This window comes from Theropithecus gelada, chromosome 11 (genome assembly GCF_003255815.1).
Source record: "Theropithecus gelada isolate Dixy chromosome 11, Tgel_1.0, whole genome shotgun sequence".
Classification (NCBI taxonomy): domain Eukaryota; kingdom Metazoa; phylum Chordata; class Mammalia; order Primates; family Cercopithecidae; genus Theropithecus; species Theropithecus gelada.
This window is the reverse complement of record NC_037679.1, coordinates 9066571-9089336: the sequence shown is the minus strand read 5'-3', so window position 1 is coordinate 9089336 and position 22766 is coordinate 9066571. Positions and strand designations below refer to the sequence as shown.

The 22766-nt window shown below is 55.5% G+C and overlaps 1 protein-coding gene across 2 annotated transcripts in view; it reads left to right on the top strand.

Moving 5' to 3' along the window:
- The window catches only part of FAIM2 (Fas apoptotic inhibitory molecule 2), a 31340-nt gene continuing 8574 nt past the window's right edge, over positions 1 to 22766 (top strand). The window contains exons 1-12 of one of the 2 annotated variants that reach the window (XM_025402792.1): positions 1 to 40; positions 234 to 434; positions 2866 to 3058; positions 6070 to 6173; positions 6575 to 6639; positions 7085 to 7138; positions 13040 to 13090; positions 13419 to 13458; positions 13988 to 14025; positions 14579 to 14666; positions 14997 to 15092; positions 16745 to 16798. In XM_025402792.1, the coding sequence (XP_025258577.1) occupies positions 420 to 434; positions 2866 to 3058; positions 6070 to 6173; positions 6575 to 6639; positions 7085 to 7138; positions 13040 to 13090; positions 13419 to 13458; positions 13988 to 14025; positions 14579 to 14666; positions 14997 to 15092; positions 16745 to 16798 (798 nt within the window). In that variant the 5' untranslated portion in view covers positions 1 to 40; positions 234 to 419. Of the gene's footprint in view, positions 41 to 233; positions 435 to 2865; positions 3059 to 3873; positions 3986 to 6069; positions 6174 to 6574; positions 6640 to 7084; positions 7139 to 13039; positions 13091 to 13418; positions 13459 to 13987; positions 14026 to 14578; positions 14667 to 14996; positions 15093 to 16744; positions 16799 to 22766 lie in introns of those variants that run through there. The other variant, XM_025402793.1, reaches the window with a different exon arrangement.

Sequence of the window (22766 nt, the reverse complement as noted above, 5' to 3'; positions counted from 1 at the left end):
GGCCCTGACGCCTGGCTCTGGTTTCACGCGGGCAGTGTCAGCTGGTCGGTGTCACGGAGTTCCCGCGTCCCCCGCCCGCTCAGCCCCCGCGGATCCATCCACTGAGGTTGCTCCGCAGCGCGACGCTCTCTTATCCCGGGGGAGGGCTAAGGGCGGCGGTGGGGGGCGCAGTGGGGAGAGCGGCGGGAGGGGGCGGTGCACGATCGCCGCCTCCAGGGCTCGCAAATCCGCAGCGTCCTCCGCAGCATCTTCCCAGGCCCGGCCCCCTCCTCCCCCCGCGCCGATGGTACGCGCCGGCCCGGCCCGGCTGCAGTGGATGTTGCTAGAACCCACGCGGAGGAAGGAAGAGACGCAGGCAGGCTGCGGCTACCCAAGCGGCCGCCCCGGCCTCAGAGACCCCTTCCCCGAGAGACGGCACCATGACCCAGGGAAAGGTACCGTCATCTCCCCCGCCTGCACCATCCTCCATCCTCCGGCTCCCGGATCCCTGTCATCCTCAGCAAACCCTCTGGACCACGAAAGCGTCCTCCCCTGGCCCTAGGTTGAAGGTCCTCAGTGGTCCTTGCTGAAGTCAGAGGACCGAAAGGCCGGTGTCAAGGAATGGACCGGGCCTCTTCCAGCCCGCAGGCGCGCCTCTCCTCCCCTGTCTCCCTCCCACCCCTGCTTTGGCATCACAAGGCTCCTCCCGGATACCCAGGCCCCCTGTGAGGAGTCAGCCCGGGCGTCCGGTGTGACTGTATGTGTGTACATGGGTATGTGTGTGCCAGGGTGAGTCCTGAGGGGCAGTGCCTATAGGGCAACCCCCTCTGGCCCAGCCCTCCAATCCCAGACCCAACCACTTTATGCTTATCTTTTCCACCCTCCACAGAAACAACCCCCACCCCGCTCCCTGCCATTATTCCACATCTGGGCATCTTGGCTCCATCCCTATGCTTGGGGCTTGCTATGACAACCCTGCATCGGGATGCTGTAATTGTTTTGGTTCTGGCCAGGCATGGATGGGTCTGGATGAAGCATCTCTTCTTCTCCAGTTTTAGGCCTGAATTGTAGGGGAGGGGCTGGGGCAGAGACTTGGCTGGCCTAGTAGGCTTATGTAACATCAATAGCCTGCGGAATTATACAACCACTAGGGCCTGGGGCTAAGGGGGAGGGTCCTCTGGCCCTCTGTTTGGGTTGCTAAGGATTGGGCAGAGAAAACAGGGCAAGGACCTACCCTACACTCCCCCTTCTTCTCTTTGAGAGGAGCTTCAGAGCCAATGGCATCCTTCCCTGGACCCTCAGACCCTCCTCTCCCTGTGTGCAAGCTCTTTGGGCCTCAAATGATGTCATTGGATGATACCACCTCCTGCCATTGATCACACCTCACTTGGGAGTGCCGTATGTGTGTAGGGGGCGCTGGGCATTAGGGTTCAGGAGGCTCTGAGGGGCGGAGTGGCAGGGTGGGGGCTGAACTCGATTTTGGTGGGCATGATCCTTCAGATCCGGGTGATGACGGGGGCTGGGGAGTGGGAGGGAGTGGGAGGCCTGGGGAGTGTTCAGTTTGGTAAACATGGAGAACCCACCCCTTCTGCTGAATCTCCTTCCACCCCTACCCCCCCTCCACCAGGCCCTTTAGTGGCGCTGTTCCCTTCCTGGCGTGAGGGGGACCTCTGCCTCCTCTGCCCCTTGTCCCCAGCTCACTCACAGGCTTGCTGGGTGACGGAGGAGACCGCTCCAGGTCCGTGGTCCTTGGGCCTGGATGGAACCAGAAGTCTTGTGGCGTGCCCATCACCAGGCTGCCTCAGCCAGACGCCCCCGCAAAGAAGGAAGTCCGCAGTCTTCCTCAGTGGCCCTTTGGGTCTAACACAATCTTCTGGGAACCACACCTAAATCCCATTTTCTGAGAACCGGACCTTTTGTTGCTGTTTCAATTTCACACCACCCCCTCCACCCCAATCTTCTCTGGCTGCCTCATTCACTTCCCAGCTCAAATCCTCCCACCAAAGCTAAACATGTCCACGGGTGGGGGGGCAGGGGACACATCTGAGTGTAAATGGACTCGCGTTTCCAAACTGCCATGGGGACATTTCCCTTTGAGCCTCAGTTTCCTCATCTGTTCAGTGAAGGAAGAGACTCAACTGGATGTCTTCTGAGGCCCCTTCCACTGGGTCACTCTGTGAGTCTGTTCTGGTTTAGGGGAGAGGCTGAGATTCCTACAGGATGAGGCCAGAACAGACCTTTAGCCAGGATCCTCTTGCCCTTCTTTCATCCTGAAGGCCCTTCCTCTTTTCTGTTTTCTCCCTCTCCTCTTCCCTTTCTGTTGCCCTTCTCTCCCTAATCTCCATCCTCCTTGCATCACTTCCAGCCCAACAGAAGGAGACCAATCCCAGTGGTTGCTGCCTAGGCCCTGCCTCTCAGTGGGCCCACATGCAGCTCTGTGACCTTGGATGAATCGCTCTTCCTCTCTGATCCTCATTCTCATTTTAAAGCAGGGGTCAAAATACAACTAGCAAGTCTCAGGAAGATTAAATGACAGGACCTTTTATTTGTAACAGTCTACTACGTGCCAGGCCCTTTTCTGGAACCATAGAGGCCCTGCCCCTACCCCAGGGACAGTGACAGTGACAACCAGTGGTGGGCACTCCTAAGAATTTTCTTTTTCCTCTGTTCCTACCCCAGCTCCACCGTGTGCCCCAGCTAGCTCTGACCCCTCTGGAGCTTAGTTCTCTTGTCTATAAAATAGAGACATTCTTGCCTGCACTCCTGGCTTCCGAGTGCAGATAAGGAAGGACCCATGAAAGTTTCAGGAATTGAGGAGTTGGTGAGGAGGATTTGGAAGGCTCCCTTTCCCTGGCGACTGTCTCTCCCTCTGCCTCTACTCCACAGCTCTCCGTGGCTAACAAGGCCCCTGGGACTGAGGGGCAGCAGCAGGTGCACGAGAAGAAGGAGACTCCAGCAGTGCCCTCAGCCCCACCCTCCTATGAGGAAGCCACATCTGGGGAGGGGATGAAGGCAGGGGTCTTCTCCCCAGCCCCCACGGCGGTGCCTCTCCACCCAAGCTGGGCTTATGTGGACCCCAGTAAGTCTTTCAGCTCCTGGAAACTGGAGCATCATGGGGTGGGGGTCGACCCGGAGGGAAAACCTGAGTAGGAGGAAGTTGTCCAGAAAGAGGTACACTGTGTGGTTGTATGAAGCTATCTTGTTAGATGCTTAGGATTTGGAGAACTGTTCTGAGGGGAGGTCAGAGACAACTCCATGAAAACGGAAAGAGACACAATGTCTGCATCAGGGTGCTCTCAATAGGGAAGAGGGCGTTTTTTTTTTCAAGTCACCATGCTAGAGTAAATGGAGGGGACAGATGAGGGAGAAAAACTAAGGGCTAGTGAAGAAAGACCTCCTAGAAGAAAGAGATACAGAGAAGGAGGGGGCGTATGAAACTGCCACTGGCCACAGCCTTCACTGGGCCTGGCTCAGTGGGGACAGGTCCCCATGGAGGCCCAGAGCTGTTGGGGGATAGGGGTCTGGGAATCCACCTCACCAATCACTCTCCTCATCTGTGTTCCCTTCCCCAGGCCCGTGCTGGGGCAGGGGGACATGACACGGCGAGGGAGTGTGGTTGCCAGCGTCAGTGTCCCCCACAGCCAGGCACACTCACCCAGGTGGATGCCAGATTCCTGCAGACCGAGAATCTCAGTGGGTAGGAGCTGCTCTGTTGGGTCGAGCAGCCTGTGGGAGCTTTACCTTGGGGCCAGGAACGTACAGCTTCCCAAAAGCTCTGAGGAAATCCTCCTCAGCCCCTTCGGCTGCCCTCAGCAGCCCCTCCCCCTCCCCCACTTTATCACCCCACCCCCAGCAGGATTCTAGAAGAGATCCCAGAGACAATGCCCCAGACAGAGCCTCTGCTCACAGGGAGTAGCCACCATGGTCTACACCTCCCACTACAAACCCCCTGGGCGCAGACCCCTGAAGACTCACCCCACCGTGACCTACTGGAGGGTCAATGAAGGTCTGGTGTTTGTGGGCGTCCTCCTCCCCTCCCTACACACCCACTGGCCCACTTTCCCTCTCTTTTTCCCTTCTCTCTGTGGCCTGGCCACGTGGGCTTTGGCAGAGGATGTAGACAGGACAGGAGGGAGAAGTGAAGGTCAAGAGGGCAAGGGTCTCCATCCTTAGGTTTGCAGTGGGTCTACCTCTCTCCCCCTTCCTCATTTCCCATATCCTGGCTGCTAGGACTGCTGCTTTAAGGTATGTTTTCTAAGGAACTGTCGAGGCAGGAAGGCAGCTGTGACAGACATTTACTAAGTGTGTGCCAGGGCACAGGGTCTGCGTCTGGGTTTTTTTCGGAGGATGCACTGATTTGCAAGACCTGCTGGGATCTCTGTCCTCGGAGAGCTGACTGTATAGACAAGTGATTGGACAACTACCACACAGTGACACAAACACAGTGACAGGCGCCTGGGCACCTTACCTAACCCACCTGACAGTCAGGGAAGGCTTCCTGGAAGGAGGGGTATCCACACTGAGTCCCAAACGATAGGCATGAGTTAGCCTGGTGAAAAGGCAAGAAAATGAGTGTTTAAGGCTGAAAGAATAGAATGTGCAGGGGCCCACAGGCAAGAGAATACGTGGTGGAAAATATATACTCAGGTTGAGAACAGGGTCGGGGGGAGGAATGTGTAGTGGAGCTGGAGGGCGCTGCTCAGGGAGGCCGTGGAGGCTTTCTTAAGAAACTTGAACTTGAGTGAAGGGCAGTGGGGAGCCATTGAAGAGCTCAAAGCAGGGCAATGCCGTGGTCAACTTTGAAAGACCAAGTCAGAGGCTACTGCTGGGGGCAAAGGAGATCATGGACACCTAGTGGTGGCAGTGGAGGGACAGAATGAACACATTGGAGGACTTGGAAATGGCCATGATGAGGGACACAAGGAGGGGGGCAGTGTAGTTCCCACCAGAGAGCAAAGGCTTTCATTTCACAGACCTGGAGGTTTTCATGTTTATCTCATTTGGACCCCAGGAGGTGGGTATCACTAACCAGTATCAGAAGAGGCTCAGGGAAGGCCAGTAACTTTATCAGGGTCACACATCTAGTACGTTCTAGGCGAGGGATCCACCCCTGGGTCTGTTTGACTGTGGAGTCCACGCTCTTCCGAAAGCCTCAGTTCTGGGACTAGGCCTGGAAAGGTCATCCTCACTCCCACTTCTTGCCCGTGTCCTGGCTTTATTTCCCCTCCATCCCCTCACCCCGCTGAAGCCCTGATTTCCAGCTGGAGCACCAGCAGTCCACCACAGCCAACCAGTCCCCAGCTCCCAGCCCAAGGGCCTCAGCACAAGCCAGAGTCAGAGCTGGGCACGGTGGCTCATACCTGTAATCCCAGCACTTTTGGAGGCCGAGGCAGGTGGATTGCTTGAGCCCAGGAGTTCGAGACCAGCCTGGGCAACATAGTGAAACCCCATCCCTACTAAAAATACAAAAAATTAGCCAAGCATGGTGGTGTGCACCTGTAGTCCCAGCTACTCGGGAGGCTGAGGTGGGAGGATTGCCTGAGCCAGGGGAAGTCTAGGCTGCAGTGAGCCGTTTCATGCCACTGCACTCTAGCCTGAGTGACAGGCGTGAGACCCAATCTTAAAAAAACAAAACAAAACAAAACAGAAACAAAAAGAATGAGCCAGGGTCAGGATCTTTGCTGCTGGGTGGCCCAGAGAGAGTGGCTGGCCCTCTGTGATCCTTGACTGCAAGGGAGCCAGAATGTCCAAGGAGGAGGGTGGGGTGAAGAAGATGGGAGGTTCACATTCGTATGGCATAGCTTGGTCCCTGGGGAGCCCCAGCCGGGGTGGAGGGAGAAGTAGGGGATGACAGTTTCTTCCCAGGACTCAGAGCAGGAAAAGGGAGAATTGACCAGGGAGAGAGATCTGGGGGTTGGGGTGGGGCTGGGCTGGGCCAAGGCTGGGTGTTTGATAATGGGGATGCAGAGAAAGACTTCAGGGTCCAGAGAGCCAGGCTGACAAAGAGGCAGCTTTGAGATGGGGGCTGTTGGGGACAGTAATTCCATGTAGGGGGAACCCTCATGTCCTCCTCCTCCACATGCCACACAGGCAGCAGCTCCAGCTATGACAGCGGTTTCCCCACCGGAGACCATGAGCTCTTCACCACTTTCAGCTGGGACGACCAGAAAGTTCGTCGAGTCTTCATCAGAAAGGTAATGCCCCTCTCTAGCCCTCTGGGACTGGGAAGCTCAGTGGGGGAGCCCCTGTAGAGGCCCCTGGCCCAACCCTCTGCCTGCAGAAGCCATCCCTACCCACTTCTCTTGTGATCCCAGCTGACAGCACCCACTAGGAATTGCTTCCTTAGGTGTCACTCCAGTGCCCCCTGCTACACCTTAACACACTGTCGCCTCTTTTCTCCCAATGCTAGGGGGTGCGCTTGGCTCTACAGCATCTTTGCTTTCCTTTCACCTTGTCCTGGGTTCACTCCAATGACCCCCAAGAAGGAGGGTGGAGTGCACAGGATGGGGACCTGGAGAGGTGAACGAGTCGCTGAGGGGCTGACAGGTCCCTAACAGGGCTCCCCAAGCTGAATAGAACCTCCTCCCACCCCCAGGTCTACACCATCCTGCTGATTCAGCTGCTGGTGACCTTGGCTGTCGTGGCTCTCTTTACTTTCTGGTGAGTTGGCAGCATGGACCAGCACCTTCCACGGGTGACTATGGCCAGGCCTGGAGCTGGGGAACCCATGATCAGACTCCTGCTGGAATGCTGCCTGGAGAGATGCCTGTGGGGCAGTGGGCCTCCTCCTGCTGGGACAGAGCCTTAGAGAGTGCACCAGGGGTCTCTAAGGCGAGGGGTCGTCTGTCCAGCGTGGGGTGGACCCGGGGTGCCTTCTGGGTGTCTGTGTGGCAGTCCTTCTGATCCGAACCACTAACTGCATGCCCAGGCACTTGCAGGTCCCAGCTAGGGACTATGGGCTGGGACTCCCCGAGCCTCCAGGGGCTGCATTCCTTCGGCTTCCTTTCAAGTCCTGTGAACTGTGTGGGACAGATGCAGATGTTGAACCAGAAATGGAGACCTAGGGTACATTCTGACTCTCTCTCCCCCTCTCTCTTCTCTGCAGTGACCCTGTCAAAGACTATGTCCAGGCCAACCCAGCCTGGTACTGGGCATCCTAGTGAGTATATCCCAGTCCCCTTCCAGAGAAGGCTTAGTGGCCAGAAGAGGGAATCTCTGTGTCTTTCTTGACCTAATCTGAGCCCATAGCTTCCCCCAGCTCCATAGGGACTGTTCTCACAGATCCCTTCCAGCCCTGCCCCATTCTGCCGGCTTCAGAGCATGGCCAGAAGGACCTATCTGGGGTGTTAAATCTGGTGGAGCACAAAGGAGATGGGGGTAGGTTCTGCTGCCTGCACAAATTGGGAAGGGTTGGGCCAGGGCTGTAGCTGGAGAGACCCAGACCTCGGTCCTAAGAGGCAGTGAGGCTGGAACACTTTGGCCCACACTAATGATAATGTTGCTACTCTTATTAATGTTGTTAGTAATGCTTATGAAATATTAATCATAATTGCTACCACTTAAAGAGTGCTTAATAAGGGCTGGGCATTGTTCTGTGTGCTTGATGTACAGTATTGCATTCGGTCCTCACATCTACTGGGTATGACTACTTCAGAAAATTAAGGTTCAGAGAAATGAGGAATTTGCCCAAGGTCACACAGCTAGTCAGTGGTAGAACTGGGATTCAAACCCAGAATTCCGGTTGAGGCTTGTGCTCTTAATCGGTCTACTTGGCAGGCTCCCTGCAGCCCTCGAGCCACTTGGCTCCTGCTTGTCCTATATTCTTTGAGGAAACCAGCCGGTAACTTGGGAGAGGAGGTTTGAAGGTGTAGATGATTCTGATCCTCCTTTCTGGGTAATTAAGGAGTCATCCTGGATATCTCCACACCAGAACCATCCTGGGGCTCAGAGCAGAACTGCTCTTGCACTCACTGTGAGCCCAGCCCTGTACAGGGGCTGCAGGAGAGGAGGCCTCTGCAGGGAAAGTTATTGGTGGCCCAAAGTAGCATGAACGGATGCAGCATTCGGAGAGGGGAGGAGGGAAGGAGTGAGCCTGTACACCAGCGCATGCAGCCCACATCAGGGGCGCCCCCCAAAGGATGGGCCATGAAGACTGGAGACAGCGTTCCCAGGAGAGAAGTGGCTTAAGCAAAAGCATCGGGCGAGAATGCACGTGGTGCATTTTCTAAACTGGGACTTCTCTGGCAGAGAGGTGGAAGGCTCCATGCAGGGGGATTCCGGGCATCTTGGAGAGCAGTGGGGCCTTGTGGGGTCAAGGCTCTGACTGCCTGGCCAAGGAGCCTACACACTGTGGCTGTCCCAAGTCTGTTCCTGGATAGGGCTCTGGTGGGGAGGTGAGCTCAGCCCAGAGCCCCGTGGACCACGTCGAGCCCACAGTAGCCTCAGAGATGGGCCTAGAGTTCACAGAGGCCCACCAGAGGCTGACGGTAAGGACCCTAGCCTGGCCTCTGGGGGTTCCAGAGTCTTTCCTAGAGCAGAGGGCAGAGGGCCTGTCTGCAGGCCGGTGGGGAGGCATGTGTCTTGGGGGCCTGGGAGGCACTGTACAGTAAAACTAATGAGGCCCCAGAGTCTACCACCTGGGCCAGCCCATGTGGCAGGTTGGCATGGCTTCTGGCACGTCAGCATGTCCTGGCAGCTTTGGGCCCCTGAGAACTTGGGAAGAGATTCTTAGGCCCCTCTCTGAGCCTTCTGGGGGAGGGTCTGTGGGATTCCATGCTCTGAGCAGGTGGTGGCAGGGAGACAGCCCAGGAGTGAGTAGGCCCAGGAAGTGGGGGCAGAGTCCACTCCATTGGGTGGGATGGGGGGATTGGGAGGGTGGAGTATGAGAATCTGACCTCTGAATGGTGAGATTTGGAGTCCCTCCTCCTCAGCGTCTCTGGGCAGAAAACAGAGATGCTTTCTCTGGCTTCTACCAGGGTGGGTGCTGGCGAAAGTGGGAGGTGAGGTGGGCGTGAACTGGGCGCTTTTCATAGGGTGTCCCAAAGTGTGAAAGGTGCTTGGAAGTTTCACCACTGGGATGCTGCCCTTTTCCTCCAGAAACCCTGCCTGGGGTCCTGCCCTGCCCTGCCCCCTCACACCTCTCAACTCTCTCCATCCTGCCCCCTAAGTCGGCCTCGTGTCTGAGTCCTGGTGGGTCTCACCTCCTGCAACACATCCTGTGCTCCCTGAGGACTCCATCCGGGTCTCTTCCTTTTAGAATAACAATAGGAGCACTGAGAAGCAGAGAGCTCTTTTTCTGTATGGAGGGCACCGTGCTAAGCACTTTACATGTATTTTTCACTTGATCTTTCAATAGCCCTGCCAGGCAGACACTACTATTATCCTCATTTTACAGATGAGGAAAATGAGGCTGAGAGTAACATAACCAGGGTAGAAATCCAGGTCTTTCTGATGGTGAAACCCATGTACTTGCCCTCTGTGCTCTGCTTCCTCCTTTGTCTTAGAGCAGGACAAGCTGGGGGAAGGCATTGGGTTTGGATGCTGGCCTGCACCTGAGCCTTACTTCCCTGTCCTGACATTCTGTAAACAGACTGTGGTTCCTGCCCAGGCCCTGGGGCTGGGGCTCTGATACATAAATCATTGGCTCTCTCTCTCTGACTTCTTAAGTGACTCATTCCCTGCCCCCTGGGCTGCCAGCCTCCCCCTCCCCGACCCACAGCCCAGCTTTCTCAAGGCCCTTGTTGCCTCCCTCCATCGGTTCTCACCTCACTGTCTGATTGCGCCCACTGAGCCACCGTGTCTGCGGTGGTGGAAAGCTGGTGGGCCAGGAGAAATCCAGGCAGAGGAGGAAAAGTGTGAGACCAGAGCTGGGTGGAGGTGGGTCAGAGCCTTTCCAGGAAGCTGTCCATCAGCCAGCTTCTAATTATCATAACTCTAGTGGGGAGTCCCACCCCTGTGCCAGGCCCACACGAAGCGCTTGAACTGTGTTGTCTCATCAGTCCTCCCAACAGTCCAGTGAGTTGGTACCAGTATTTCTGTTTTGCTAAAGTGGAAACTGGGTCTTGGCTATCGTCCAAGGTCACACAACAGTAGTGGCAGAGCTGGGATGTGAATTCAGGGTGTCAGGCTCCCAAGCTGTACCACAATCCCAGGGTCTTTGGCCCCTCTGCCCTTCCTCTGGACCCCTTGTCTTGAAAGTTAGAGAGCTATGAACCAGAGAGAAAAGGAGACTGGGCTCTTGCCCTCAGGAAGCTTCCACTCTGGCTGGGGAGATAGAACCCACACCCACATGGACAAGGGTATTATTATTAGCATTATTGCTGAGGTGGCTGACCAATGACTCAAGTGAGACTGAAAGAGGGCAGGTTCCGAGTGTTTCCTAAGTTGGGCAGGATAGCTCTGCCATTCTGCACGGAGCAGGATGTTCAGCAACCCCTGGCACCAACTACCAGAAGAGCCCTCCAGTCACTGTGACAACAATTCCTCCTTATTTGAAAACCACTGAAGACCAGGAAAGGGTTAAATTGAAGGGGTCCTACTCACCAAATCCAATATGCTTGTCTCAACTCCTGCATCTCTTGTTTTTTGAGTTTTTTGTTTTGTTTTGTTTTGTTTTGTTTTGCATTTCATCCAGAAATATTTGAAGAGCATCTACCAGGCACCAAGCTCTGGGTCAGATGGTGGGAATAGAACATTGATAAGTTGCAGGCTGGCCCCCAGATGCTATACCTGGGTGAGAAGTCACAGGAGCTGGCCCGAAGGGTGCGGCGGCTCAGGCTTTGGTTGAGGTATGCCTGTGGTGCACAGAAGATGCCCCCCTAACCAAGGCCTCAGGTGTCCTTGCCAGTCAGTCCCTTCCAGCAGAGTAGAGTGTGGCAGGCACGTTTCCAGGCAGCAGAGCAGGTTGTGATGAGAGGGGTGTAGTGGAGGGGCGGAGTGCAGTGAGAGAAGGGCTGGAGGGGTGGGTGGGAATGCATTGCCTGATTGCTCAGACAGGGCATTGCCAGGTCTTTGGGAATTTTACACAGGGAAGTCACATGATTGGATCTGCCTGCAGCATGGAGGGTGGAAGGCAGGGGGGCTCCTGCAATACTCCAAGCCAGAGAGAGAGAGAGGTGCCCTGACCACAAAGGGTGGTAGTGGGTGGAGGGAAGAGGGCAGCTTTGATAACTGCCTGGGTAGAAAAATCAACAAGTCCAGGTGGTTAATTGGGCGTAGCAGAGTGAGAGTTAAGGATGAGGCTGAGGTCTCCGATTGGGTGACTTAGAGGATGCATGACATTCTCTGCAGGAGGGAATGCAGGAGACGAAGAAGGGGAGACAGGGAGTTCCCCTCTAACCTGTTGAGCATTACTTGTGTCTGAATAGTCGTGTCTGCCCAGTTGGTAGTTGAAAATTAGAGACTAGGGTTGAAAAGGAAAATATAGATCAGAAATATGGGTGAGCAAGTCATGTGGTTGAGTGAGCCCACCTAGGGAGAGCATGGGGGAAGAGCTGGAGAGGACCCCACATCGAGGGAACCACGCAGACTGAGAGAGACCCTGGAGGAACTGAGGAGTGTGAGGGAGGTAGGAGGGACCCAGGGGTCATGAGGAACTAGGGAAACAATGATAGTGACCAGATGTTGAGAAGTCAGGCAAGATAAAGACTGACAAGTATCCATTGCACTCAATAAGGTCCTAGTGATGTGGCAAAGCCAGCTCCTGTTGAGTAGTGCTGAAACTGTGTTTGTTGGGTTGGGAAGATGGAGGAGGGGGCATGGTGAGTGGAGACCACTTTTTCAAGAAGCCTGGCTGCAAGAGAGGGATGAAGTGGCAGTAGCTGGAGCCAGGGAAGGTGTTGGTTAAAGATGGAAAACAGCTGAGGAGGCTTGTGTGGGAGGAGAGGTACCAGTGGAAAGATTTAAGTAATGGAGATCCCCAGGCAATTAAAGGGATGGGAGGATTGGCCTGGGATGGGAGGAGAGACAGGAGGGACAGGAGGGCAAGTAGCACCACATGATATTTGCAGGTGGCAGGCAGGGAGCCAAGGGAGCTCACCTCATTTCCAGTCTTTCTGGAACACCAGAGGCAGACTGTGCAGGAAGAGTGAAGGGGCCTGGGAGGTTTGTGTATGGAGGAGGAAGCTTGAAATTGTGGGTGAGAGAACTGAGGAAGGATATGGGGAAAGGATGGCAGTGCCATGTTCAAGGCCCATTGGGGGTTGGAAACTACGCATTGGTGGCACCGCTAACCTAGGTAGGCAGGGGAAAGCTCCACCCTTGGGTCCCCAGCCATCATCTCCCACCTCCTGGACTGGCCTCTGCCTCCACTACTCAGAAAATCTCAGTCCTCCATCCCCATCTCTGGATTGCCCTCAAGCTGCCTGCCAGCCTCTCACTGGACGTGGCCACTTGATATAAAAATTCATCCGACAGGTGCCACTTCCTGATTGGACCAGGTGCTGGCAGGACAGACGAGGGCCTTACCCTTGCTGAGTTTACAATTTAATAGGCTAGACCAACAGTAAAATAACTAACAAGATCTCTCCAGGTAATGATAAGGGCTGAGAAGGGCCTATGTGGGGCAGTGGTTATGAGCAGGGACTCTGGAGCCAGAGTGCCTGGGTTCTCATCTTGCTTCTGCAGCATGGTAGCTGGATGGCCTTGGACAAGTTGCCTGACCTCCCCGTGCCTCAGCTGTAAAGTAAAGATGTGAGGATTACATTCATTGATACTCATAAAACACTTTAAACTGCCTAGCACGTGGAAAATGCTGTATATGGGCTTTTAAAATAACAAGAGTGTCTGAGGAGGCCACTTTGGATTGAGTGGTCAGGAACAGCTGTCTCATGTGACCCAAGATTCCCTGTTTCTAGAAGCAGGCTTGTCCCATCCTTTTGCTCTCTTTTGGAACTGGACCACCACCCTGCCCACTGTTAGGTTCTAGGATGACCGTGGCCTCCCCATCCCATCCCGCCTGGCTGCCCTGTGGGTGAGGGTGGCAGAGAGTGGCATAAACAAGGGGTCTCGGGGAGAGCCCAAGAGAGGCTGGCTGATTCACCCATCTGTCTGTCTCTCACAGTGCTGTGTTCTTTGCAACCTACCTGACCCTGGCTTGCTGTTCTGGACCCAGGTATGCTAATGGCTTGAGGAAGAATTTGTGGGAATATGAGCAGGATCATGAAAGTTCTGGCCCCAGCCCTGCCTGCCACCAGTGAGCTGTGCACCCCTGAGAGGGCCTCATCCCTCTCTGGGCCTCTGTCGAGCAGGCAGCCCCTCCCTCCTTTACTTCGTGCCTCTGAGGTAGGGAGAAGGGGGATGGAGAAGGGAGCAAATGGGGATGTGGCTGAAGGAAGAGGCTCTGAGGAGTGTGGAGGGGGTTGGTCAGAGACCCCCTCACTGCAGCAGTGACACAGCCCCCACCCCCCACTCTCCCCTGAACTCTGTGGCTTGCCTTGCAGGAGGCATTTCCCCTGGAACCTGATTCTCCTGACCGTCTTTGTAAGTGATCTGGGGTGTGCTGAGGACAGATGCTGAGTGGAGATGGAGAAAGAAGGGAAGCAGGGTAGACTGAGGACCAGGAAGACTGGGCTGGGGATGTCCAATGTGAGGTCCCTGGCATGGGGCAGGGGTGTTTTCACCCCACTTCTTCCACAAACACATTCCATCTTCTCTTTCCAAATGGGCTTAATCTCGCCCCACTCCCCATCCACTGTCTTTTTTCATTGTGAATTTTTTTAAGGGGTTTGCCTGAGGCATTCTAGAGCTATGGTAATGAAGAAGAGTGGAGGGTCTTAGAAGCAGGGAGCAGGGCTGCAGAAGAAAGGCACAGCTGGCACAGAGCCTGAAGCTGGCAGTGGGGACACTCCTTAGCCAGGCCTGACTCCTGAAAGTCAGTATGTGTGGAGGTGACAGAGACAAAGAGTTGAGGGGTACCTGCAAGGGACGGGGACCTGGGCTGGACCTTGAGGGTGCCTGGGCCCCCGCAGTCTGAGTTTGGAGCATTCCTTTACCTTGCTTCTCATTTCAGACCCTGTCCATGGCCTACCTCACTGGGATGTTGTCCAGGTAAAGGGAGCAGGTGGAAGGAGAGGAGGACCGTAGGCCAGGCTTGGAGCCAGGCACTGGCTACACCCAAGGGGCGCTGCCCCACACGCCATACTTCCTGGGAGCATGTAGATGGGGCTGGGGCTCAGGAATGCAGGAGGCTTTGGCCTAGGGTCCTCTCCTTGAGCACTCAGCTGGACAGCAACCCCAAGACCTGGCCTGGTGGATAGGGGGAGGGGAGCAAGGTGGCTCCTCCCAAACTAGCTTACAAGCCCCCAGACTCATGACCTGCAGTTACTTGTAAACCACCTCTGGGTCCGGCACAAACCCCTCCCCACTCCCACTCCCACCTCCTCAAGATCCTTCTAATTTGATTTTGAGTCTAAGCCTGTTGGGAGGGGCAGGGCCCAGCAGAAAGGCTGGGGAGGCAGACAGAGGGATCTGGGGAAAGGGCACCAGATTAGGGCCAGGGATCCCAAGACCAGGTCCTGGCAGAAGAGGGGGCCCTGCTAGGAGGGTGGGGGAGACCAGACGCCCTGCCTGGGAGCTGACCCCTCGGCTTGACGGTCCTCAGCTACTACAACACCACCTCCGTGCTGCTGTGCCTGGGCATCACAGCCCTTGTCTGCCTCTCAGTCACCGTCTTCAGCTTCCAGACCAAGGTCAGCTTTGGGGCTTGCAGGCAGGGACCCCCGGCCTGAGGCTGAGCAGGGGAAGGCAGATAGGGTGGGGGAGCTCAGAGCTGGGACCCAGGGCTGGGGAGAGAAGTAAAGGGGTGAGTTGGGTCTGGGGAGAGGGAGACAACCTGGTGAGGGCGAGGAGGGGAAGGAATGCCAGGTTCTTGGAGTGAGCACAAGACTGTGGCCTGCTGTATGCTTGTATGCCTGTATGCCTGTATGCCCATACAGGCTTGGCCCATACAGGCTTGGCTGTGGTTGGGGTCCCAGGAAGGTCAGGCCGCTCTGGCAGCTGACCCCATCCTGTCCCCGCAGTTCGACTTCACCTCCTGCCAGGGCGTGCTCTTCGTGCTTCTCATGACTCTTTTCTTCAGCGGACTCATCCTGGCCATCCTCCTACCCTTCCAATATGTGAGTCTCTGGGTCCCCCGGCAGGACCCACAGGGAGGGAGGGGCCCCACTGGCCCAAGGTGCTGTTCCCTCCCCTGCCCACCAGGGAAGTCCAGGAGCCAAGGCCCCACAGCCTGCCATCCTGTGCGGCCCCTCCTGGCACCTGTCACAGGCGTGCTGGCAGTGTAAGCAAACAAGGAGGCTTTTCTTGTCAGGCCTGGGTAGCTGCCGGGCTCCACAAGCCACATCCGGCTTCACTTTTCCCATCCTCCTCTGTGGTGTGGAGGTGAGATTGAGGGTAGGGTGTGGAGCATTTAAACCCTGGGCAGGGAAGGGAGTACTGGGGCTCCATGAGGCCCACCAGACCCAGAGGGGCCTGATGAAGGGTCTTCTGGGGGCTCCTGTGGGATCAGCCAAGTCCAAAGAGGTAGAATCTAGCTGGCCAGGCAGGCGGGAGGTGGGGCAGTGGGGCATACCCACATCCTTAGAGCATCCACCAGCTGGTGGCCAAATCTCGGCTCTTTTAGAGGTGTCCAGCCTGCCCTGGGGAATTAAACTGAGACTCTGCAGGCACCCGGGCCCCTGCATGTGGAGAAGGGGCAGATTGGGGGCATCGCAGAAAGGCCCTGAGATCTGAATCCTGGGAACCCAAGAGATGAGCTGTTGGACTGCTGCTAGGGGCCCAGTGCTTATACCCCTCACCCCTATAGCCACACATGGTGCATGGTCCCCCACTGCCCTTTTCTAGCAGGGCTGTGAGCAGTAGTCCTCACTTCCCCCTCCCCACCTCCATCCTGCCCAACCCCAGCCTCTGGGCACTTGGCGTCCATTCCAGGATGTCAGGATTGGTGCTGGCATTTCCTTGGCTCTTCCCAGGATCCTGTTGACGAAGGGAGGGGCCAGAGCTGGCCTGGGGGCCCTCTGTGTGTCTAGGATGGGGAGGAGTGTTACAGGAAGGGGCCACAGAACTTCAAAGAACCCTTTATTGATCCTGGTCTGGTTGATGGGATGCCTTTGTTTCCGAGTCTTCTGGAGGAGGGCCCCATGGAGGGCCCTAGTGTGGTGCCTCCAGCAGAGTTTTCCCCACAGTTGGCTGCTCCAGACCTGGAGGGAGACTCAGGGGGCAGAGGGTAGGGAGGTGCTGTTCCAGCCTGTGCAGGCAAGCCCACCATCACAGCTGGCAGAGACTCCAGATGCCCCCCCCACACACCTCTGAGGTCAAGTCTTTGTCCCCTTCTTCCTGAGTTCTTTGCCTCCAAGGCACAGCCCAGGAGCGCCCTGACACAAGAACAGACAGATCCTATGCTGGACAGGGATGAACGCACCCTGGGAGGTGGGAGCAGCCTCAAGCAGTCCCAGGCCAGAGGGAGGACAGGGCCCACCGAAAGTCATCTTCATCAGCCCTGAGCCGGGGGCTGTGTGCTGCGGGAAGAAGGACCAGGCTGGCGGGGACTTCTCCCACCGTTCCCACCAGGATCACTCTTATCCCATGCCGCACTTCACCCACCCTGGGCACCCAGAGAATCAGGGTCCACTGTCAGTCCTGGGGCTCCTGAGGGAGCGCTGGGCGGGGCTACCCCATGGCCTCCATTCTCTAGACTGAGCCCTCCTCCCTGCCCCTCTGACTGCTGCCCCTTCTTGTCATCCCTAAGTCCGTTTTTCCTCTGCCGCAGGTGCCCTGGCTCCACGCAGTCTATGCAGCACTGGGAGCGGGTGTGTTTACATTGGTGAGTGTGGTCTGGCTCCTTGGCAGCCGCCTTCCCAGCATCCTGACCATCACCCCAGTCCCCTTCTGCTCCCATCTTCCCCACGGCCCTCCTCCCTGGATCCTTGGGAGCACCTGTGGGTAGGGCTAGGTCCAGCGCTGCGTTTGTTTGTTTGTTCGGGGAATTCAACCTAGTTTCCAGGACAGACCAGCTGACCTGGGCAGGAGGGAAGATTGTAACAGCAGGTTGGAAGCTGTAGACAAAGGCAGAACTGGGAAGAGGCACCCCTTCCTTCAGGGGAGGGGCAGCAGTGCTTGCGGGGGTGGGAGAGTGGGTGCATCCTGGCCATGTGGACCAAGTTAGTAGTTACCCTCCTAGGGGCAACTGGGGAAGACTTCTTGGAGCTAGGGGGATTCTAAGCACCCTGAGAGAGAGACACTGTTAGATTGAGCATGTTCTTTGCTCTTCTCACGAAACTGAAAATGTTGATGATGATGATTCTGGTTGGGATAACAGTAACAGCTAATATTTATTGAACACTTGCTTCCCCCCAGCCAGCTCTCCATATGCATTTAATCGTCGTCTTAAGTCTATAAGATAGGTTCTACTGTTAATAAATTAAGATGGGGAGGCTGGTCATGGTGGCTCACGCCTGTAATCCCTGCACTTTGGGAGGCTGAGGAGGGTGGATCACAAGGTCAGGAGATCGAGACCATCCTGGCTAACACAGTGAAACCCCGTCTCTACTAAAAATACAAAAAAAGTAACCAGGCATGGTGGCGGGTGCCTGTAGTCCCAGCTACTCAGGAGGCTGGGGCAGGAGAATGGCGTGAACCCAGGAGGCAGAGCTTGCAGTGAGCTGAGATCGCACCACTGCACTCCAGCCTGGGTGAGAGAGCAAGACTCCGTCTCAAAATAAATAAATAAATAAATTAGTTAAGATGGGGAAACTGAAGCTCAGAGATATCAAATAACATGCCCAAGGTCTCACAGCATCCTAGGAAGTGACGGGGCCAATCTGGGAACCTGGACAGTCTGGTGTGAGTCCCCCTTGGGGTCTGAGGCTAAGTGGGGAGTGGCTGGAAGCAGATGCCCAGGAGATGAGATGACCAGGGACAGACGCCTGCCTGGAGCTGCCCAACACTTGCCTTCTGCTCAGGTGGGCTCCACGCACCCGAATGTGATCGTGTTCCAGGACCCACCCAGGTGGGCAAGCTTGTACTGGTGACATCCTCTTGGGAAGGCATTCAAGGTCAACATTTATTTACAATGGAAGCAGTGACCAGACTCTCCCCTCCCTAGCTGGAACGTTCAGCTCAATACAAGTGGCCAGAGTTGCAGCTTAGTCCAGATTCCGGAGGCTTGTGGGTGACAGGCTGGGGGCGCTGAAATGGGGGACGGGATGGGGAGAGAGCAGTGAGCAGGGGTTTTGGGGGATTTGGATAGGGATCAAGCCTGAGTGTGGGTGTGTGGCAGGTTCATTCATGTGTCCTTTCCACAGGTCTTTATAGAGCACATACTGTGTGTGATGTGCAGCGTGGCTGCCCAGATGCCTGGTTAGCAGGGAGAGTGCAGTGCATGGTGCAGAGTAGCACTCAGCCAGTATTGTAGAATGAATAAATGACCTCCAGGCTTGGAACTGAAGGGCTGGGGTCTAGTGAAACTCCCAGCCCTCTTCTTACAGATGAGAAAACTGAACTCCAGAGAAATGGAATTATTTGTCCGTGGTTTCCCGGCAAGATAATGGGTCGATGTGGCCTTGATCAAGACTAAAGTGTCAGCTTATTCCAGGCTACCTAGGACTTCCCCAGTTTCAGCACTGAAAGCCCCACTTCTTGAGGAGCCCTTAAATCCTGGGCAAACTGGGAGCCTGGTCACCTGAAGAGACTAACTTTTCTCAGACCCCGCACCATGCTCTTCCCTCCAGGCAATACTTCCTAAAGAAAGATTTCAAAGGATGTGGTGGGGAATTGGATTAGGAGAGAAAGAGGAGGGCCACATTCGGGAGAGCTAGTCTGGGCAACAGCACCTGGAGGCCCTAGAGGGAGGCATTTGCAGGGGACAGAAGAGGGGTCAAGCCAGGGCAGACAGGCTGGTGATGTTGGAGGCAGGGAGCACCCATGGGGGCCGGCCAGGGAGTTTACTTGGCTTCCCGTGGATCAGGTCACAGTGAGTGTGTGAACCACCCGAGGGAGCCATGCATGCAAGTAAGGCTGGGTGAATAGTAATCCCTTAAATTTGTTTGATAAGCCCTAGTGCTATTAAAATAATAGCAATAGTCCCCACCCTCTGCTCTACCCTTTATGTTTTACAAAGCACTTTCACACCTGTTACCTCCCTGCATCTCCACCACAGTCTGGCCAGGGAGTTGGGGCAGGCAGCCCTGGTGCTGTAAGACTCACTTTCCACATCTGAAGCCCTAGGTGTTAAGGGGCTGGCACAGAGTCTTTTTTTTTTTTTTTTTTTTTTAACGGAGTCTTGCTCTGTCGCCCAGGCTGGAGTGCAGCGGCGTGATCTCAGCTCACTGCAAGCTCTACCTCCCGGGTTCATGCTATTCTCCTGCCTCAGCCTCCCGAGTAACTGGGACTACAGGCACCCACCACCACGCCCAGCTAATTTTTTGTATTTTTAGTAGAGACGGGGTTTCACCGTGTTAGCCAGGATGGTCTTGATCTCCTGACCTCGTGATCCACTGTCCTCAGCCTCCCAAAGTGCTGGGATAACAGGCGTGAACCACGGTGCCCGACCATTCTCTCTTGATCCTCTTAAACACACTCTCATCCAGGTTTCAGGGACCTCCGTGTAGCTAAATCCAGGGACCCAAACTCAGTCCTAATATTGATGGACTCCCAGAAATATTGGATACAACCGTTCCTTCCCTCCACCACCCTCCCCAAAGCATCTTCGTCCCTTGGTGTCCAGGCCACCAACCGCCCAGGCTTTTCTACAGCCCTCTTGATCCTGCAAAGGGCCAACTCTTCTCTTTCTACCCTGCTCCCTTAGGGCCTCAGGCAGCCTCAAAGCTTTGAATGCGATATTTTATGATGATTACTCTAACATTTACATCTCTAGCCTGGATCTCTCTCTCTTGAATTCCAGACTAGAATTTCCGGTTGCCTAATGAGGGTCTGCATGAGGAAGGCTCATAGGCACCTCGGACTTCACATGTATAAAACCAAGCTCCTGCCCCTTCCCCGGGATGCCTGCTTTTCCCAAAGCCTTCCCCATCTTTCTGTAACTCAGAACAAATGCTTTGGTGACACCTTCCACTCCTCCCCTCTCCTCATCCCCCACATCACACCCCAGATCAATGCTGTGGCCCCTACGCCTATCCAGAATCTGACAACTTATCTCTACCCTCATGGCTACTCCCTGTCCCAGCCCCCGTAGCCTCCAGCCTGGGTTGATTGTTGCCATGGCCTCCTGCAGGCTGCCGCTATGCCCTGTGTCTATGCGGGGCACAGCAGCTGGAGTGTTAGGTACCCTTGTTCCTCTGTTGAGCATCCCGCAATCGCTTCCCACAGCCTGCAGGCCCTCTCTGACCTCCCCACTCTCCTCTGCTGTAGCCACACTGGCTTCGTGCTGCGTGATCATGGCAGGCTCTCTCCAAACCCAGGGCCTCTGCACCTGCCTCTGTCTGTTCTTAGGGACTGCTCATAGTCCTCTCTCCCATCCTTCAAGTGTGTGCAGCTCTGTCCCTCCCTCTTCCTCCCTACTCTATTTCCCTCTCTCTGTAGTGCATCTCATTCTGACACACTGTCTGTTTTTCTTGATGTATTGCTCATTGTCTGTCTCCCTCCAGCAGAATCTAAGTTCCTTAAGGGCAGGGATTGTAGTCTGGCCTGTTCATCACTGCAGCCCCCATGCCCAGAACAGGGACTGGTACATAGTACGTGCCCAGGAGATGTTTGTGGCATGAACGGATCCCCAAGAGGTGTGGCAGGGGCCAGGGCCAGGCCCACAGAGGTACAATCAGAGCAAGGCAGAGAACCCACAGGCTGTGTGGTTGAATTCAGCACTGCCCATCAGTCTTCTGTGAGTCACAGGAGAGGGGGAACTGCAGTGCCAATTATCTTATTAGGAGATCAACACTTCAAAGGTCCCTGGTCGGGATCATCCTGCAGGTTATAGAAACAACAATGGAGAGCACAGGGCCAGTTCCCCTGGCTCCATCCCCTGCCCATGTTCATCTGCAGCTCCCCTGGGGCCCATGGGGCAGGGGAATGTTGATGAGAGGGGCTTTGAGACTCATTCCCTTTCCCTCCTCTCAGTTTCAGGTAGATGAAGGCCCTCAGAGGCCCAGCCCCATAACTAAATCCCTTTACCCTCCCATTAACTCGAACTCAGGAACATGCTGACCTCGTCCTGACCCTCAGGCCTGCAGACTCTGTGGTCCCCTAGCTCCAGTGTGTCCCATAACCAGCACCCAGCACCCCCTAGTCTCTCATCTGCCCATCCTGCCATCTCCCACCATACCCTTTGGGGAATTCTCAGCACAGTGGGGGCCACTCCCAGCCCTATAGCCGAGCAGAGCTGCACACTACACACTGCATGCAGGCGTCCCTGCCACGTGTGCCGCCTTGAGGAGACTGTGCGAGAGTGGGGTGAAAAGAAGTGGAGGAGGAGGCCCCAGACCCCGAGGGAGACCCGCCCCTCAACTACCACCAACCTGAGCTTTGGAAGTGCTGTGAGAATCCAGCTTCGAGAATCCAGTTTCTCTCCCAGAAACATCAGCACCTCCCTTGAGATTCTGCCATCTTTGAGGGCAGGGCCGCCCAGTGGAGGGGGCAGCACCTGAGGGGATGGGAGGCAAGGTTTCTCAGGGCTCTGGTCCAGCTTTGAGGAACAGGACCCTCCTAGGCCTCACCCATGTCAGCCTTAGTACATTCTCAGGGAGCCTTGGGTTTTTGGCCTCACCCCTACCCCAGACCCCTTACTGGATGCCAGAACCCAAATATGCCAGTAGAAGTGGGTGAGCCAGCTGAACAGCCCTGAACTCAGAGTGGCCGAATCCTCCCATTCCCCCTAGTGCCCTCTCTTTGGGTGCTTTTCTGTAGAAACTCATGGAAAGTCACACAGGGAGCATGAGGGTCAGGCCGGGCTGGCGTGATGGGGCAGGGAATGAGGTGGGGTCACATGCCTACAGCTGGCTTCTAGCCACAGCTGAGACTCCAGGGCCCACGGGACTTGAGACAGGTTGCCGCATCTCAGAGTTGGTCCTTCCTTGGGGAAGCTAAGGTCTCTGAGCCCCCTAAATCGAGAGCCCAAGTCCCAGAGTCCTCGGGAAGGTTGAGGCATAGGACATTAGAAATTAGGTGATGGGCCCAGTGGGAATAGACCTCTTCACTCCCTGCCCAGCCTGGCCGATTTGAGGACCTTGGGAACCACTGACAGTTGCTAAGAAACATCACAGTTGTCGTGCTTTAAGGAAGATTAGTGAGAAGCTGAGTGGACAGACCAGAGGCTGGGAGACCATTTAGGAGGTCACTGCAGTGTCCCAGAGCTGGGGTGGGTGGGGGCAAGGAGACTGTGCATGGTCAGTACTGGATGCTGCAAGCCTAATGGCATTTGGATGAACAGAGCTGGGATAGGAAGATGCTCAGTAGGGGTGCTGGACCTCCAGTTCTGATGTTGACCACTATGGAGAGACATAGAGCTATCTGTCCTCAGTCTCTGGAAGGAAAGCAGGGCTGAGACCTCAGAGCTGACAGGGAACTGCCTGAGGCACCTGCTGCTGAAGCTGAGCATGCGCTGAAGCCAAGACAGCACTTCCAGAGAGAGACACACACACTCACATTCACGCATATACACACATGGACATACACATTCTCACATAAACTCACATATACACACGCACATACCCACATGCACACATACATACACACTCATATACACACATCTACCCACATGCACATACACAGTCACATGGATACTTATACACACATACACATATACGCACATGCACATACACACATACACATGCACATAT